Source organism: Galleria mellonella, unplaced genomic scaffold (genome assembly GCF_026898425.1).
Source record: "Galleria mellonella isolate WM207_F2 unplaced genomic scaffold, CSIRO_AGI_GalMel_v1 utg63, whole genome shotgun sequence".
NCBI lineage: Eukaryota > Metazoa > Arthropoda > Insecta > Lepidoptera > Pyralidae > Galleria > Galleria mellonella.
In genome coordinates, this window is record NW_026442130.1 from 5,667,764 (window position 1) to 5,683,810 (window position 16,047).

At 33.8% G+C, this 16,047-nt stretch overlaps 1 protein-coding gene across 2 annotated transcripts in view; it reads right to left on the reverse strand.

Annotated features, from left to right (window-relative positions):
* Positions 1-2,276: 2,276 nt before the first annotated feature.
* Positions 2,277-16,047, reverse strand: part of LOC113521722 (protein dead ringer) — a 170,441-nt gene continuing 156,670 nt past the window's right edge. The window contains exons 6-11 of one of the 2 annotated variants that reach the window (XM_026907358.3): positions 12,596-12,779; positions 10,008-10,149; positions 8,870-9,080; positions 8,049-8,205; positions 6,991-7,238; positions 2,277-6,527 (exon numbers count right to left, since the gene is read on the reverse strand). In XM_026907358.3, coding sequence (XP_026763159.2) covers positions 6,400-6,527; positions 6,991-7,238; positions 8,049-8,205; positions 8,870-9,080; positions 10,008-10,149; positions 12,596-12,779 — 1,070 coding nt within the window. In that variant the 3' untranslated portion in view covers positions 2,277-6,399. Of the gene's footprint in view, positions 6,528-6,990; positions 7,239-8,048; positions 8,206-8,869; positions 9,081-9,992; positions 10,150-12,595; positions 12,780-16,047 lie in introns of both variants that reach the window. The other variant, XM_052899793.1, reaches the window with a different exon arrangement.

The window sequence follows — 16,047 nt, forward strand, 5'->3', positions numbered from 1 at the left end:
AGATATTTGACAACCCTACGTCAAAGTGTACACAAATCTTGGTACGCACTAATCACAATTATATACCTACCATCTACAGTTGATTATAATTATGACTTTTAAGAATTGAATATTATGAATAAATATTTAAAGATAGAAATTTGTTTGTTCTTTTTATTTTGTTACTACCTAAATTCACCCAATGTCTAATAGTTTCAATAGACAAGTGGTCATTTTAGTTACATTTCCTTTTCTTTTACATTTTTTTTTTTCATATTTTATAAATAACTATTAGCTTTACTTTTTATTTAAAATGAACTTTATATTTTATTTCAATTTAATATGAGTTAAATGTAAACCTAACTAAATAAAATCTAATAAGTGAATTCGAGTTATCTACTAAAAAGGTAAAACCTCTAGAATGTAGGGGGAAAGGGATTGTTATTAATTGGGTTTAATAGTCCCTTTGCTAGCAATATACCCTATCAGGTTGACTTCCATGCGGTTCCCCTGGAAACTATCGTGACTAATTTATCATTGAATTCGTCACGATGGACTAACTGACCTTCATTTTATCCTCACCTATCACTTCTCACTGGTACCCCGCCAGAGTATACCAACAGTGCACACGGGGTTACCATGCCGTTTTTACCCATTAAAAAAAACCTCTCTCTAAAATATTAAAAAGAAACTCAAAATGTGCGGGCTATCGACATATTTTATTTTGAATCTCTATTGAAGATTATTAACATTTTTAAAATTATTTATAATTACACTTATTTGTTATGTTGATAGTAATACTGCAAATCTCAAATTTATAAATAAATATAAAATATTTACAGCGCCATCTATTGGTACATATTGTAAATATAAATCTTTAAAATGTTGCCCCACGAACTTTGAAGTTAATACCACAATTAGTATATAGATGGCGCTATAAAAAGCAAATACTTTGGCAAATATTTATATCCTTTGTACAAAACTAGATGTCTCTGTTATATTACGCCACCAACCAAAAGGATGTTTAGAGTTCAGATATGTATGTAAGTTTATTCTACCATATCTTGTAAATGTCTTAACACAGTTTAATGCATAGTAAAATTTGTGGAGAAGATAAATAAATCTAATATTATTATAATGTATCGTTAAAATCATTATCATCATTTCGAGTGACACTAGTTATATATTTTTTTGTGTTTAATTCGTTTTTGGCAAAAATCTTAATTTTTTTCTTATTTGGCAAAAATCGCTTGTATTTAAAAACAATTGAATAATTACCAAATTTTAACACATAAATTAAAGATAATTATAAATTTGTTCTATAATTTTATCTACTAATTTTTTTTCTATCACTACCCACTTTAGGCAACAATGGAGATATTTAATGAATAAACACACGTACACATTCACACGTTACCCAGCGAACCTGATACCAACAACTAACTCTAGCAGCTAACGGCCTATTGCTAGCAATATACTCTATCAGGTCGACCTTCTACAGGATTTAGTCACAATTAATTTTTGTGGAACCCCATGAGATAAATCAGAATAATGTACTACAGTATTGTACACCTAAATATCAATAAAAAAAGTCCAGGATGGTATATGTCTATCTCTTAAGGATAACCCACAATAACCATTTTTTATTGTTTACATTTTACGGAAAAAATGGTTTATTTACGAAGTGATTTTAAATAATACAGCATTAATATAGATCAATATGGCCTTAGCATGTAATTTAAATGAATATTTCTGAAGATATTACAGATTTAAATTGCAGGGACATAGCGGTGCGGCGCGCGGCGGTACCGGCGGTAGGTAGTTATATTTAGTACCAGCATTGCACCCGTGCGAAGCCGGGGCGAGTCGCTAGTTGTATATAAAGTTATCTGTATATAACACTACAATATTTATTCATTACATAATATTAATACTATATTTACATAGGCCTAATTGCATTATCAATTATTATATTTTCAACTCTCGTGGATAAATTTTTCGTGTGTTTTAATTTGCCCTATTTTTTATTGTTTTAGATTAAAAACTATTTAATCACGGTTCAAATATATTTCATTTATATGTTGGCACTACTGAAAATCCACAATGAATTCATTCTGAAATGAAATAACGAATATCATATTTTAAATTAACTATCGGAAATTAACAACGCGATTACGTGCCTACATACCTGATTTTTTATTGCCAACGTTTCGAAGTACGTTGTCCCACGTTATAGTCAGTGTCTTCTTCTGACAGCTATATCTTATAAATTTATTAAATTAAAATAAAAGACTGTCTAATTGCTATAAGTTTTTATTTTATAAAGAGGAATGTTAAATATAAATGGGAATTCAATGAAAAATGTATTACTGTCATACATAATTATTTATTTATATAGTTTGAATACATTATTTTTTTTTTGGTGTAATAATCGCTTACGCGTAATCTGCTGGCCACTTCCTACCCTTACATAAATGTAGGCCAGTCGCATATTATTCTCTTAATATATTGTACATCTTCAGGAATGTACTAAATCTACATCTAATTGAATCAAATTATGCATTACTAAAACACATAAATGAATTTTTACATATTAAAATTAATTACATTAATTTAACATAGGATAAAAACAGTAAATCAGTCATTTACAAAGCATTTTTAAATTATTTATTACAACACTACGACACCAGAGCTTGTAAAACTGGAGATTAATTCTAATAATTTAAATTTTGCTTATTGCACTATCTTTAAATTAATTGATATATTTAACAAATTATTCTGTTCACCAATCATTAACATACGGATATAATTGGTAGGAAATTTTAAAAACGTGTCATTTGTTATGATAAAAAAAAAATAAGAAAAATAAAAGATTCGTTTTTCTCATCGGGAAATTAACTCCGACTCATCACGTCAGTCATTATTGAACAATATAACTGAATATACATTTAATTAGTTAAGTGCAAATTATAATAAAAAAAAAACACATGTTTTCGAAACAACAATATAATACAATTGTTAAAAAAGAATATCTAAGAGCCGGCACTAATGAGACACAATCGTTGGCGTACATTTTTGTCTATCAAAATAGAACACGTGAAATTGTATTGCATACCTGGGACCTGATAGTCCGCAGCTAGCCCAAATTATGGCCTCCCTGGTTAAACAGTATGGTGTACTTCAACAGAATTTAATGAAAATGTAAAGAAACGATTAATTAATGCAGACATAAATCTGCTAATGTCCAATAGTTATAGTATAGATCGAATTAAAAATCGATTAATTTATAGAACGATCCTATTTATTACTAATTTCATTTAGTGAGTGTATCTTCAATATACATATTATATATAATTATATTTATTATTAAAAAAATGTGAGTTAAAATTATAATTATCTGTAGTGTGAAGTTTTATCATCAATCAAATAAAAATTAATGACAGTTCAATAAAGTTTGTAACCTTATTGAAGTGTCCCTTTTTTAACGATTCTACCACTCACTTACAATCCAATATCAACTAATAAAAACAGTAATAAATAACAACAAAACTTGGATCTCTTTTTATTAAATTCCATTGAAATAAACTATACCTACCTCGTTGGTGCTGGCCTAAATTTCTTTACTAAAAAAAATTTGACAAATTGCTCGGGTCAAGATACTATTAATATATTCGAGAAATCAACGGTAATATAACATCTTACCAGTAATTGAATAAAAATAAATATTGAATCGATGATATATTTAAATATCATTTTTCGTATTTTATTTTAGAAAATGGCAACTAACCACACATATATTTTGATAAAATTCACTCATTTAACTGGTTTTTATTACTAATGTAATTTTAGTGTATAGGCGACGGTTACCACTTTGCATTAGGTGGGCCGATAGCTTGTTTGCCATTATAAGTTGCATAAAAAAAAAGTCGCAGCATTATACCACTAAAACAAATTATAATGATTACAGCACGTGTACAGACGTTCACGAAAAGAAAGCGCAACAGAAACATTATTATAAATAGGTACCTAAATCTAAAAAAAAATACTGACAACATAGTCGACGATTAAAATGTACACCTTTTAAAATATGAATAATCATAAACATGTCTACCTGACGTTGTAAAAATGCTCTAATATACGCAATTTATAATATTTACATAAATTTACAACACAAGCACGAAAAATCAGACAAACACTGATTATTTATCACACATACGTCAAACATTGAATTATAAATATATAACGTTAAAACTATATTTACAAAACTTGTCGCAATTAAAAAAAAAAATTATTAAAATAATTGTATAAAAACATCCACTAAAGAACATGTAGAAAATGATTCTGTTTTAAATAATTTCACGTTCTTTCCATGGCAGTGACGTAAAAAAAATTATAATATCCATGAACTATAAACACTGAAAGTAAAAAATGACACTTAATCATATGTAAAACGACTACTAAGTACATATTAATGATATATGTAGTTCAAAATACGATTTTACAATTTACCATAACACGGCACGACACTTCACAACACGATTTTACCGGCAAGATAGTTTTTTTTTTTTTAATGGGTGATAATGGAATGGTAACCCCGCCCGCGCTATCGGTATACACTAACGGGGCACCAGTGAGACATGATAGGTGAGGATGAAGCGGGTCAGTTAGCCCAGCGTGACGAATTCAATAAGAATTTTTCACTATGGTTTCCAGGGGGAACCTCGTGGAGGTCGACCTGATAAGGTGTATTGCTAGCAATGTGTTCATTAGACGCCATTACTAACAATCCCTTTTCCCCCCGGCAAGATAGTTATAGCAGCCATTATCTGTCCACTGCTAAACATAGGCCTCCCCTAATAGACTACCGAAAGAAAGGAACGGTCCTTCACCACCTACGTCCATTGTGTTTCGGTTCTATACAGTCAATACTGATAACAGGTACTGGTTCCCTAACCTAACTTTGAGATTTTTTGAATGAGATGTACTACAGTTTCCCGAACGCTATCTAGGCTTCCACGTTCCATCTCAACGCTGATTAGTGTTAGATCGGACCAATAGTCACAGGTACAATTTTTTTGTCAACTAATTGACAAATTGATAATTAGCTGACAAAAAAAGCTAACTTGTTTTTTTATCAATGTTCTATATACTTATGCATATAATGTATCGTGACCTATATGTATTTAATTATTTAATAAATAAAACAAGTTTTTACGCATTAGAAAGATGCAAAAAATATAAGACAAAATAAATATAGAAGTTATAAAGGAAACACTCATTACCATTGATCACGCAAAATTGTATGAAAAAATTTACCCGCTTTTCTCGAAGAATTTGTATGGAGACACTATCTATATATACTAAGATCATTACATATCATACCATATATACTGCAATAACAGGGGTATTACACATGCGTTACCGACCTTGAAGAAACCATGTTACCCCCCCCCCCCTTGAAGAACCCCGACAAAAAGCTGGCAATCTTTTTATACAAGCTGTCGGAAAGTCAATAGTAGGACAATTTATACTCGATCCGGACTAGAACCTCGATGCCAGACTCAATCAAATGCCTTTACAATATCCTGACCGACAGCGCATGGTCACTATGTTTAAAAAAAACCTGTTATTATATCCTTATTCTGAGCTCTAAAATTCGGGGTTTTCACGCGTCTTGTCCTGGTTGCCAAATTTTAAAGATGGCAACCCTAGGTATGTAGTTAATGTGGCATCGCTGGTGAAACTGCAATGCCGTGCCATACTATGATAAATTATTAAAACGCCCAAAAGAACAATATAATGATAAGTTTTGTACTTACTTCAAATTTGAGTTTTAAAATTACAAAATACTATTATCTGCTTTTCCAGTCCCAAATACCCTAGCAAGGTTTTTGAGATCAAAATTTGTAAACCACTTTATCGAATGTACATGGGCTGGGTTTATATCTAATAATAAACATAGACAATAATATTACTTTTTTTTTTTTAAATAGACTCTATCATTACATTTGCTTTTAAATAATTTAGTACCCAAATAATATAGTAGGCCGATGTTTCTGAACCTACGAGTTTCTTGGCTAGTCTCGATATTTAGGAAAAATAGTTAATGGGTACTTGTCGATTAGCACAACCTATGCCTCAGATATAAACCTAACCTGATCAATTTGTAGATTGATGACGAATGATTTGCCTATGTTTGAGAAGAGTGTCGGGAAAAACGGAGTAACAAAGATTGTTTGCTCTTACCATAGACAAAAACGTTTACAGAACATCACATTCTCCCGCTTAATTTTCTCCACAAGCATAGACAAATTCGTTAACAATCTACTTGTTTCCCTACAGTGTAATAACGGGTGACTCGGAACTTGAAAGACGTAAACTATCCTTACCACTATTGCTATTATTGTTATTGCCTCAAATTTAGGACACCATTGGCCTGTGGCCATTTTGGCCATTGCTATCCTGTGTCGGAAAGAGGACACCCTCGTATGTGACTCCGTTCAGTTCTATTGATACAACGAGTTGTTGATCACCTGTACTTGCATCACCTGAAATAAAAAGGTTACTAGTATAAGTATACACAAATAAATAAATATTCGAAAATCGTAGTTCCACCAAACCATTACCAAAACCAATCTCATAGAAATGAGAGATGTATGGTTCAGCCCATAGTCGACTATAGAGATTTCAGATGACTATGACTATGATAATTCTTTAGCAATTCGCATTTTAATTGTATAACAAAACATAACTGGGGTTCACCGTAGGAAAATAATCCCGGTACTTAATCTTAGAAGTAGACACAATCTTATAATAACAGCAGGCTCATGAATAAGTATTCAAAACTAAATTAAAAATATAAACAACATTAAAGAACAACAATAAACCTATCTTTAAACAACAGAGAATGGAAATATCGACTACGAATTATCAATCATCATAAAAATAAAAGAGATAAGAAAGAACAAGGAATCTATTCCTTGGTTTAAGTTCGCTTTTATAGTATCTTACCTCTAGTGGTGATCTTGAATGCGGCCCCATTCACACCGTTAGTTGGCGTATTGCCATTGATTTGTGTTGCAGGCAGACATTCCCGAGGTGTGCTGGGTGCGCTTGGAGTGTGCGGTGGACTGGCGCGCGCTGAAGGCGACGGTGGCCGTAAGGAGCGCCGCTTAGCTGGCGGCGGCGGCGACCGGCACGCTTCACGCTTGCCACCGCTTACACTGGAGTTGGGACTTTCACTCAGATTGAGCGCCTCTCTGTCGACGACAGCCATTTTTATAGTGCCTGGCTAGACTTTACTATATAACTGACTGACGGCAACTAATGAAAAGCAACCATCGTCTAAAGATATGAACGCTAGTACGAAGATAATACGACTACCACGGTACCCCAGATGTAATGACATTCCTGTCGTTTGCCAAATCTCATACTGTAAACTGGCATATAGTATGTAAAACAAACAAACAGAGCTAATACTCTGTTTAGTAGGAAATATAGGTGTGGGAAAGGGATATCCAGTAAGCGAATATCAATCCATTATGTGTTAAAAACGATGAAAATTTTAAATGAAAGATTTGTGTCGCTCATTGGGTATGACTACGTACTATATTGCTTCCTATCTATTTATATCTTTAAACCAGGTTTTTAGGGTAGACAGAGAGATATGAGTACATAAGTAAAAAGGAACTCTAAGTTCCTTAATAATTGGCAGAAAGAACCGAATACCAGAGACCTATATTCTCACATAAATCTCATGCTCCACTCACTGTCATCTCTTGTTTTATGCGACATGACGATTCTGATTTTTTTTTATGCAACTTAGAATGGCAAACAAGCTGACGGCCCACCTGATGTAAAGTGGTAACCGTCGCCTATAGACATGAGCAGTACCATGGACATAACAGAGTATACTGATAACTCTTGACTCCTCCCTCAGATAGAAACCGATCTCTCCTCATATTTATTTTCGTCCGATTCTTATTTCTACTCGTACTAAAGTGCATATGTATCTACAAAAAGACTTATTTTAAAGTTTATAGAATTAAAAAAAAGTCTTAAAGTCTTACCGTTGTGGCTCCAAATCCGGCTGGGGGCTGTTATTATTGTTGTTGTTGTAAATTGACCACAATGTGAGCCGGGACACATCCATTGCGTTGAGTGCAGCCGCATCTCGCGGGGAGATCATCGGTGCAGGCCCGTTGATGCCCGGCGGAGATTCTGACCCTGGAGGAGAGAGGACTGGTCGCATAATCAGAACTGTCCAATGAAATGTGCAGTCAAAATTACATAACTGATAGTTTTGAGTATTTCTCAAGTGGGACAGTACCTAATATGTGAATTATTGTTGTTTCGATCTAAAGGGCAAAATACCTAGTGTATTTTTTATTCTCATAATAAAAACATTATAAGATTACCTATTACAAATATTTACTAAAATGATGCGCTTGCCACGACATTCTATTTTAATTTACATGGATTAAACGTGACTCTGTGCCGCGTGTGCCCCGGCAAAGAATGGACCACCCCCTTCTTTTCCCGTGGGTGTCGAAAAGACGACTAAAGAAGAGCGAGGGACGGGCAGCAGCGTCCCTCTTAAAACATCTCTAAAAGTCTAACTGCGGTTGCCAACGCGCCTAAAAAGCGTGGCAACTACTGGCAAAACTCCCCTTATTTCTCCATAAGGCTTACATTCAGCGGTGAACAATTAACGGCTGAAATAATAATAATAAATGTGACTCCACTAAAACATGATTTTCCTGCCGTAAACTAATCAGCCGTGCTGTTTTCTATTTCAATTTATATCTTTTAATACGTTACATAAATTATCTAATAATGGTCTCCTTTACAACTACAGTAGTCTTAAACAAGGTTTAGAGTTAAAACTCACCATTCCTCATCAGTTCCCTCTGCTGCTGTATCATTTTCATATATTCTCTAACACGATACTCGATGTCATGCTGTGATATGTGGGGAGTGTGCGGTGGGAGAGGAGGAAGACGGGGCACTCCTCCCACCCCACCTGCCAGGGAGAGCGAGAGAGGCTGCATGTGTTGGGATAACTGGGCTAAAGACGCTGGAACACCGCGGTTGAGCGACGGCTGAAATAAAAAATGAATTGTCAACATTCATGAAAACAAGTAGCTACATCAGGCGTGCATCACTTCGAATAAAAAACGTTTGTATCAAATCTATGTATCCAGTTCTTTGAATTTGAAATATATTTCAGTATAAAGTAGTTACGACGTTCACGATACTTATCGATATCGATATATTGGTCAGACGCATATTATAAATAGTTGTACAATACTATGATACCTATTCATTTATTTTATTATGCATGATTATGTAACATTCTTTACATCAGAAATGTTGTATCCTGAATAAATTTTATTATTAATCATTTATATAATAAATGGGTTCCACGAGCAGAATCCGTTGCATGGTTTAGTAAACATAAGTGGAGAAACAGAGAGTTTTATATTATGTTTCTATATTGAACTTAAAGTATCTTATGTGCTAAGTTAGGATACGTGTGTGCCACATTTCATTCAAATCCGTTCAGTAGTTTTTGCGTGAAAGAGTAACAAACATCCATCCCTTTCCAGCGATCCTTACAAACTTTTGCATTTATAATATTAATAGGACATACCAAAACAAGCATGATACACATATCATATATTGTATATGTATTGGGTGTTAGTATAATCAATTTAAATAAAACCTTATAAAAATGTAACCAAACTAATAATTGACACGACCCTAAGACAGTCTTCTGATGTTCAATACTTAGTACAAATCAAAAATTAATTAATCGAATGAAAATTTGTATATGTAACTAATTTTATTAATAACAAAGTTTCTACGATATTTTTTACAATACTTGGTCACCTTTTGCTTGCTTGGAACGTTTCAATAAGACAGTTAAATAAGACTTTCATTTAAAACACAATTAAACCCCCGGAAATAAAGTTAAAACTAAATTTAAATAATAACTTATGTATTTAAATTACATTTATCAGACCGACCATGGCTAGCGCCGCCTGCGCATCGTACTGGCCGGAGGCGCGGCGTCCCTCCCGCTTGTTGCCTTCTATGGCTGCGTCCAGCTCGCTCCTAGTGGACAGGTTCTTCTTCTCACACTCATAGTCATACAAATACTTCATGTATCTGAAACAATTTATTTAAATTATTATTCCACATCCCAAATAATATTATAAATTTGAAAGTGAGTTTGCTTTCATAAAATTTAATATATACGTGCTACATGATATGAAGAAGGATAGAAGCTACTTTTTATCCCTTTCGGTGCAAAAGGCGGTACAATTTACTAATACAAATTTATATACTAAAGACACAATAGATTTGAAATAGATAAAATTAATTATAAATATTTTCTGCTAATAACCAAATCACAGAACTCCAACAGAATATAATTAACACATATAATGAGAACAAAAACATAAATGTATAAAACATATTACAGTAATTTGTCCACACAAAATAAAGACTTTACTTTTTATGTTATAGTTTTAGTTTAATAAATCGATAATAAATTTCGAGGACGATTTGGTGTGTGAAATAAGATGTTCTTTCAACATTTATGTAACATACGTTATTAGAATTAGTATCGGCTTTAGCCGTTGAGAATAATGCGGCAAAATCGAATTTATTTGTCCCTAATAATATAATTTAGAAAAACTTTAAAGCACTGATAAATACAATATGAAAACACTAATAAATAAGTGCAAGTACCTAAATAATTACTGTAAGTATTATAAATCGTTGACACCAAAGAATATACTTAAAGAATATTAATAACATCGTCCAACAATCTAACAATATTCATAAACGTCTCAGTAATAAATTAGAATATTATAATGACAGTGACACCATTCAATCTTCTAAGCCCGAAGTGATCTAATGATGTCATTAAGTTAACGTACCTATCGCCTCATACGAAACACATGAAGAACTTATAAATCATATTTCAAGACCAATTATTATCAAAAGCGTATCCTTCAAACGTATAATGGAACGTCACATTACATTCTTAATCCTATTCGAGAGTCGAGTCGATTTTATAAGAACATATTGTCAACTGTTCGTTACCATAATTCATATTAAGCGTTCACATATTTAATACAGAACACAATGAGAATCTTTGAGCGGGCCGACACATAAAAACGTGGCTACCTTTTGAAGAACTGTCAAAGTAGGAATCTAAATATACGCCATTCGTCATTACCGCCCGTCTAATTTTACGAACGCCCAAAACCACGGTATGTTACGAGTGTAATAGAAAAATAGTTGCTTCAAAAATAACATAGGCATTAGTATTCGAACTGTACCTACTAATTGTGGATAGCTCCCGATAGTATCACTCGCTGGCTGGCACAAACTAACTCAAATGTTGTAATAGTAGAGAAGTGTTTGAAATCACGCGTCGTGCGTAACGGTGCACATCTTGAATTAGAAATGTGAGATACCTTTATGTCATACGACAAAAGCTGTAGAGGTGAAGGAACTCGCCGGAAAGATAAATGGGAAATTATATCGAGATGAGTTAGAGGTTATTAATTATGAAGTTGTCACATTGTCGCGGACGTTCACGTACGACCCATTGTGGACAAGGTTTTGTCTCTCAGTCGTGAGAATTTAAATGAGGGAGTGATACAAAGAAATGATGTCGAATATGGAGCGACGGCTTCTGGCTTGTTCTTGGACCACACATGGCCTATTGAACACTTTGTAATAGCCTAAACCACAGACAATCCTTTCACAATAATATCTAATACTCCTATTTGGTTTACGACAGTATTAAATGATTTTAGGATACGTGAAGGCGTAAATGCTTTTGATTATCAACTAATTCCGTCCTTTGAAGTCACGTCATAAATTCTGAGTGTTAAGACTCAATGATGGCATCCACTGACTGAGTAAGGTCCACTTGAATTTCATTTAATATTTACATTTAATAAATTCCTAATCTGTATATTTCTGCACTTCTGTAATCATTATTTTCCACCCTCATCATTCTTTGGTCTCATGTTATTTTCATACTATTATATCCAAACCAACATAGCATGCTAACTGTTATGTTCACCATTTATGTATAGGTCCCTACGCTGTTGTAACAGTTTAAGAATACTAACTAGGAGATGATTGGTAAAGGTTACTGAATTCGTCATGACAAGCCAAATAACCAAACTTTATTAGGAGGAAGGGCTTATTCGTAATATGAACTACTAGTCCCATTACTATCAATATACCCTGTCAGGTCGACCTCTACGTAGTCCCCCCTAAAAATTATCATACTGAATTCCAGGTGTATTCATCACAATGGGCTAACTGACCTGCCTTTTCATCTTCACCTACCAATCATCACTGGTGCCCCGTCAGTGGATACATTTAGCGCGGGTGGAGTTGTCATTTCATTATTATCCATAAAAAAACCAATTTCATTTATTCATTTACCCTCATCTGTTATCCTTCACTGGTCCCTCGTTTACACTAACAGCACGAGCGGATTAATATTCCATTTCCATACTTAAAAAATACTACTGATTTCCTATTTTTATAAATAAATATGTGTTCAATAAAAGTATGTACTAACTGTGTGCGTAAAGTGAACGCGGCAGATGTGATGGAGGAAGGCAGCCGGAGGCCCTTGATGATCTCTTGCCACAACTTCTTGTTGATCACCTCGACCAGGCCGCCGCGGGCGATCACCAGGTTGTACAGCTCGTACAAATCAAGAACTGATTTCGCCATGATGGGCAGTCGATTTATTGGAGTGCCTGTAACAATACGTATATAAATTTAGATAGGTCCAACATTCAAATTGCAACTAATGTATATGTACTTTATTTTTATATTAGTCCAAGAAAAAATGAGATAATTAATTCAACTGCTTGTTTTTATATGTTATGTGATGTTCTCTATTCGCTAATTCTAAACCCATTTCGACATATAGGTACTATTTTAAATAAATTAATTTATAAATCCAAGTCTATTATTAATGATCATATACAAATTTATTTGTCAATGTAATATAGCGCTAGGTTAAGTACCATATTACACTGTCAAATTACTCTAGTTAGCTTTGCGTAATGTGCTTGTTCATAATCCTATATCATTTCTATGCAACATTTTCATTACACACTGCATCCGGATACAGTGCGAGCAACATGAGGAAACGTGTTAATCACGGTAGATCTATCTATATCGATAACTGCAAGCAACACTGCAGAAAACACTAAAACCCTTTACAGCGCATGGTAAGGGCAGTAAACCCGCTGAGCGTGTTAAATCGCATCGCATCGCTCGATCGATGATTTACAGCGCGCGATTCGGATCGCACGTTTACGATGTAAGGCGTTTAACATACGGAGCGAGTGGACCGCCAGCTACTAACTCGTGTTTAGGTGTCACCTGCTAATGACAAGAGTTTCTAAGCCACCACACTATAAGGTTACGATTTACCTTTAATAACCTATCAACGTTCTAGTGTTAGGTATATTTCCATGAAAAAAGCATATTACTACCCTAGTAGTGTGGTTCCGTCATAAAATGGGCCTTCTGCCTTTCCCGTGGAAGTGGTTAAAGGCGAATAAGAAAATTTAGTGGTCAAGGGATGGATAGCAGCATCTTTTTTAAAATATCACCAAAGCCAAAATTACGATTGGCAACTTGCCTCCCAAGCGTGACAACAACTGTCAGAACCTCCTTTATGGGAAGGCCTATGTTTAGCAGATAACAACTGATATAATATAAATAGTAACCAAACTAGTCAGATGATTTTCCATAAGCTCTTACTTCGGTTTTTCTTCTTACACTAATTAATATGAAAGTGACACCTTTTTACAAATATTACAAACTAACATATGTGATAATGTAATATCAATAATAAGTGTAAAAAGAACGCGAACGTATTAAAGACGCCGGAGAAAGTAATATGTAAAATACCTACGCACAATATTCATAATTCGAATTGACCAGTTTTCACTATAAAACTCTCACTGTAAAGAACTATGAACTAGGAACTATGGCATGTACTTTCAGTGAGCGATAAACCTTAGATTGCGCGTTTACGACGTGCACGCAGCGTTACCGTCCCGGATTTAGACCGCGCAGACCGTGTGGCCGTCGCGGAAGACGTCGCAAGTTAGCGGATTGTTTGCGGTGCGGTGTTGATTTACAGTAATTTGCTGTTTAAAGTTCTATTACGGAGTGATGAGTGGTATTTCAAGACTAGTTTTGGAGGAATTGTGTAGAGAACAAAGTTCTTTAGTCCTTTTTAGTAACTGAATTTTGTAACTAACTAAATATGAAAGAGATTTTGATGCGTTTGTTTAAGCAGATTTTTGCGAAACTATATTGGTTTAGATACTATAATTTGATGTTTAAAGTTACATTACAGAGTGATGAGGTATATATACATACCTATTATACAAAACTAGTTTTGATTCCTGTTTATAATGGACAATTATGTTGTTCGATCCTTCTTGGTAACAGAATTTTGTAACAAGCTAATAATGAATGAGAAATTTAATTCACTATTTTATAATAGTTCCATCTTGGTTTGTATTTTTTTTTTTCTTACTACCTATAGTAACGTTTAGTGTCTACTTCAAATTATATATATCGGTAGTTATAAATGAATACGAAACCACAAATATCCTATTGGATTAAATCTTAGATCGTCACAATAATTATGAAACATTTTATACTATATGCTGTAAGAATTCTTCTGACTGCTTTTTCATCATCATGTTTCTGGCCCGTAATATGCCGTCTTCGATCTATTTTGATTTGCAATAGTTTCAATATTCACTCTCTTGTTGACTACCTATATCATCTTACACGCACTCCATTCATCTCTTTTTAAAACTCCCTTACCATTATATTCCCTAAGTTTTTATTTCTACAAGCAGAAACTATATAGGTATCTATTTATTTTACCTATTAGATCTTACGCTTAATTTATTTGACTAACAAAAACAAACGTAGCAAATAAGCGATTGCAAGTTCAGCAAACGAACAGGCCCTTCCCATCTCGTCGATCGTTTATTGATGAGGACGAGGCATTAGCGAATACCTAAACGACTATTTGTCAATCCGTCTTCCTGTCTGTAGTTAATCATTCCCTGGTTATCTGGGCCGAGGGGTAGGGGGTAGAGGGCTCAACAAGGCGGTAGGGGGCACAACGTCACCCGTTCAGAGATTAATTGCCGCGTTCATGTTAAAAGGAAAACGGGAACATGATGCGCCAGAATTGGAGCAAATAAAACGAAGCAATAAGCTAAATAATATATTATCTAACTTCAAACCAATTCTTTTATAAATTAGCAAGAAACTTCCAAAGAAACTCTAATTTAAAAATGTCTATTGTTTCAGCCACTTTCTTATCTCGTCACATATGGCCAATTTTATTATTGACTATTAAAAAACTTGATCATTGAGCTGACTTAGAAAATTAGACAATCCTGGTAAAATCCCAAAATGGCAAAAATAAGGGATAGCTATTAGAGTGTCGTATTAACACGAAGAAAAGAGAAGAATTCATGCGCCACTTTAACTTAAATAAATTTAGTGTTGATCTTATTCAATCTATGTTAGCTGAACTTAAACCAGAAATTTTGGAACATCTCTGTAAATTATTGATGCCCATTAATTCTTCTCTTTCCGCGTCTAGGGAAAGTAGATAAAGTTTTGTTTGACAAATCAGTTCAGGGTACGATAGGACTGATATACCTGAAGAAGGTAAAAGCCCTTAAAATAGTAATAAAAAAAAAAGAGATAGTGACTAAAGAAAGACGAGTGACCGTTGGAGTTTTGAAAATCCGACAAATATTTTTGTCCAATATGCCATATGCATTACATTGGTCTCTCTTTGTTATTGCATTAGTCTTCTAACATGATAACAAATACCAAATAAAATTACACTTAATCTACGAGTATAATGTAGATGTGTATATTTATATAGCGGTCTTATACATTACAAGTAAACTCATTTCAAACTCTCGCCACCCACACCGTATAGCCGGTGCGTTGACAGTCAACTTT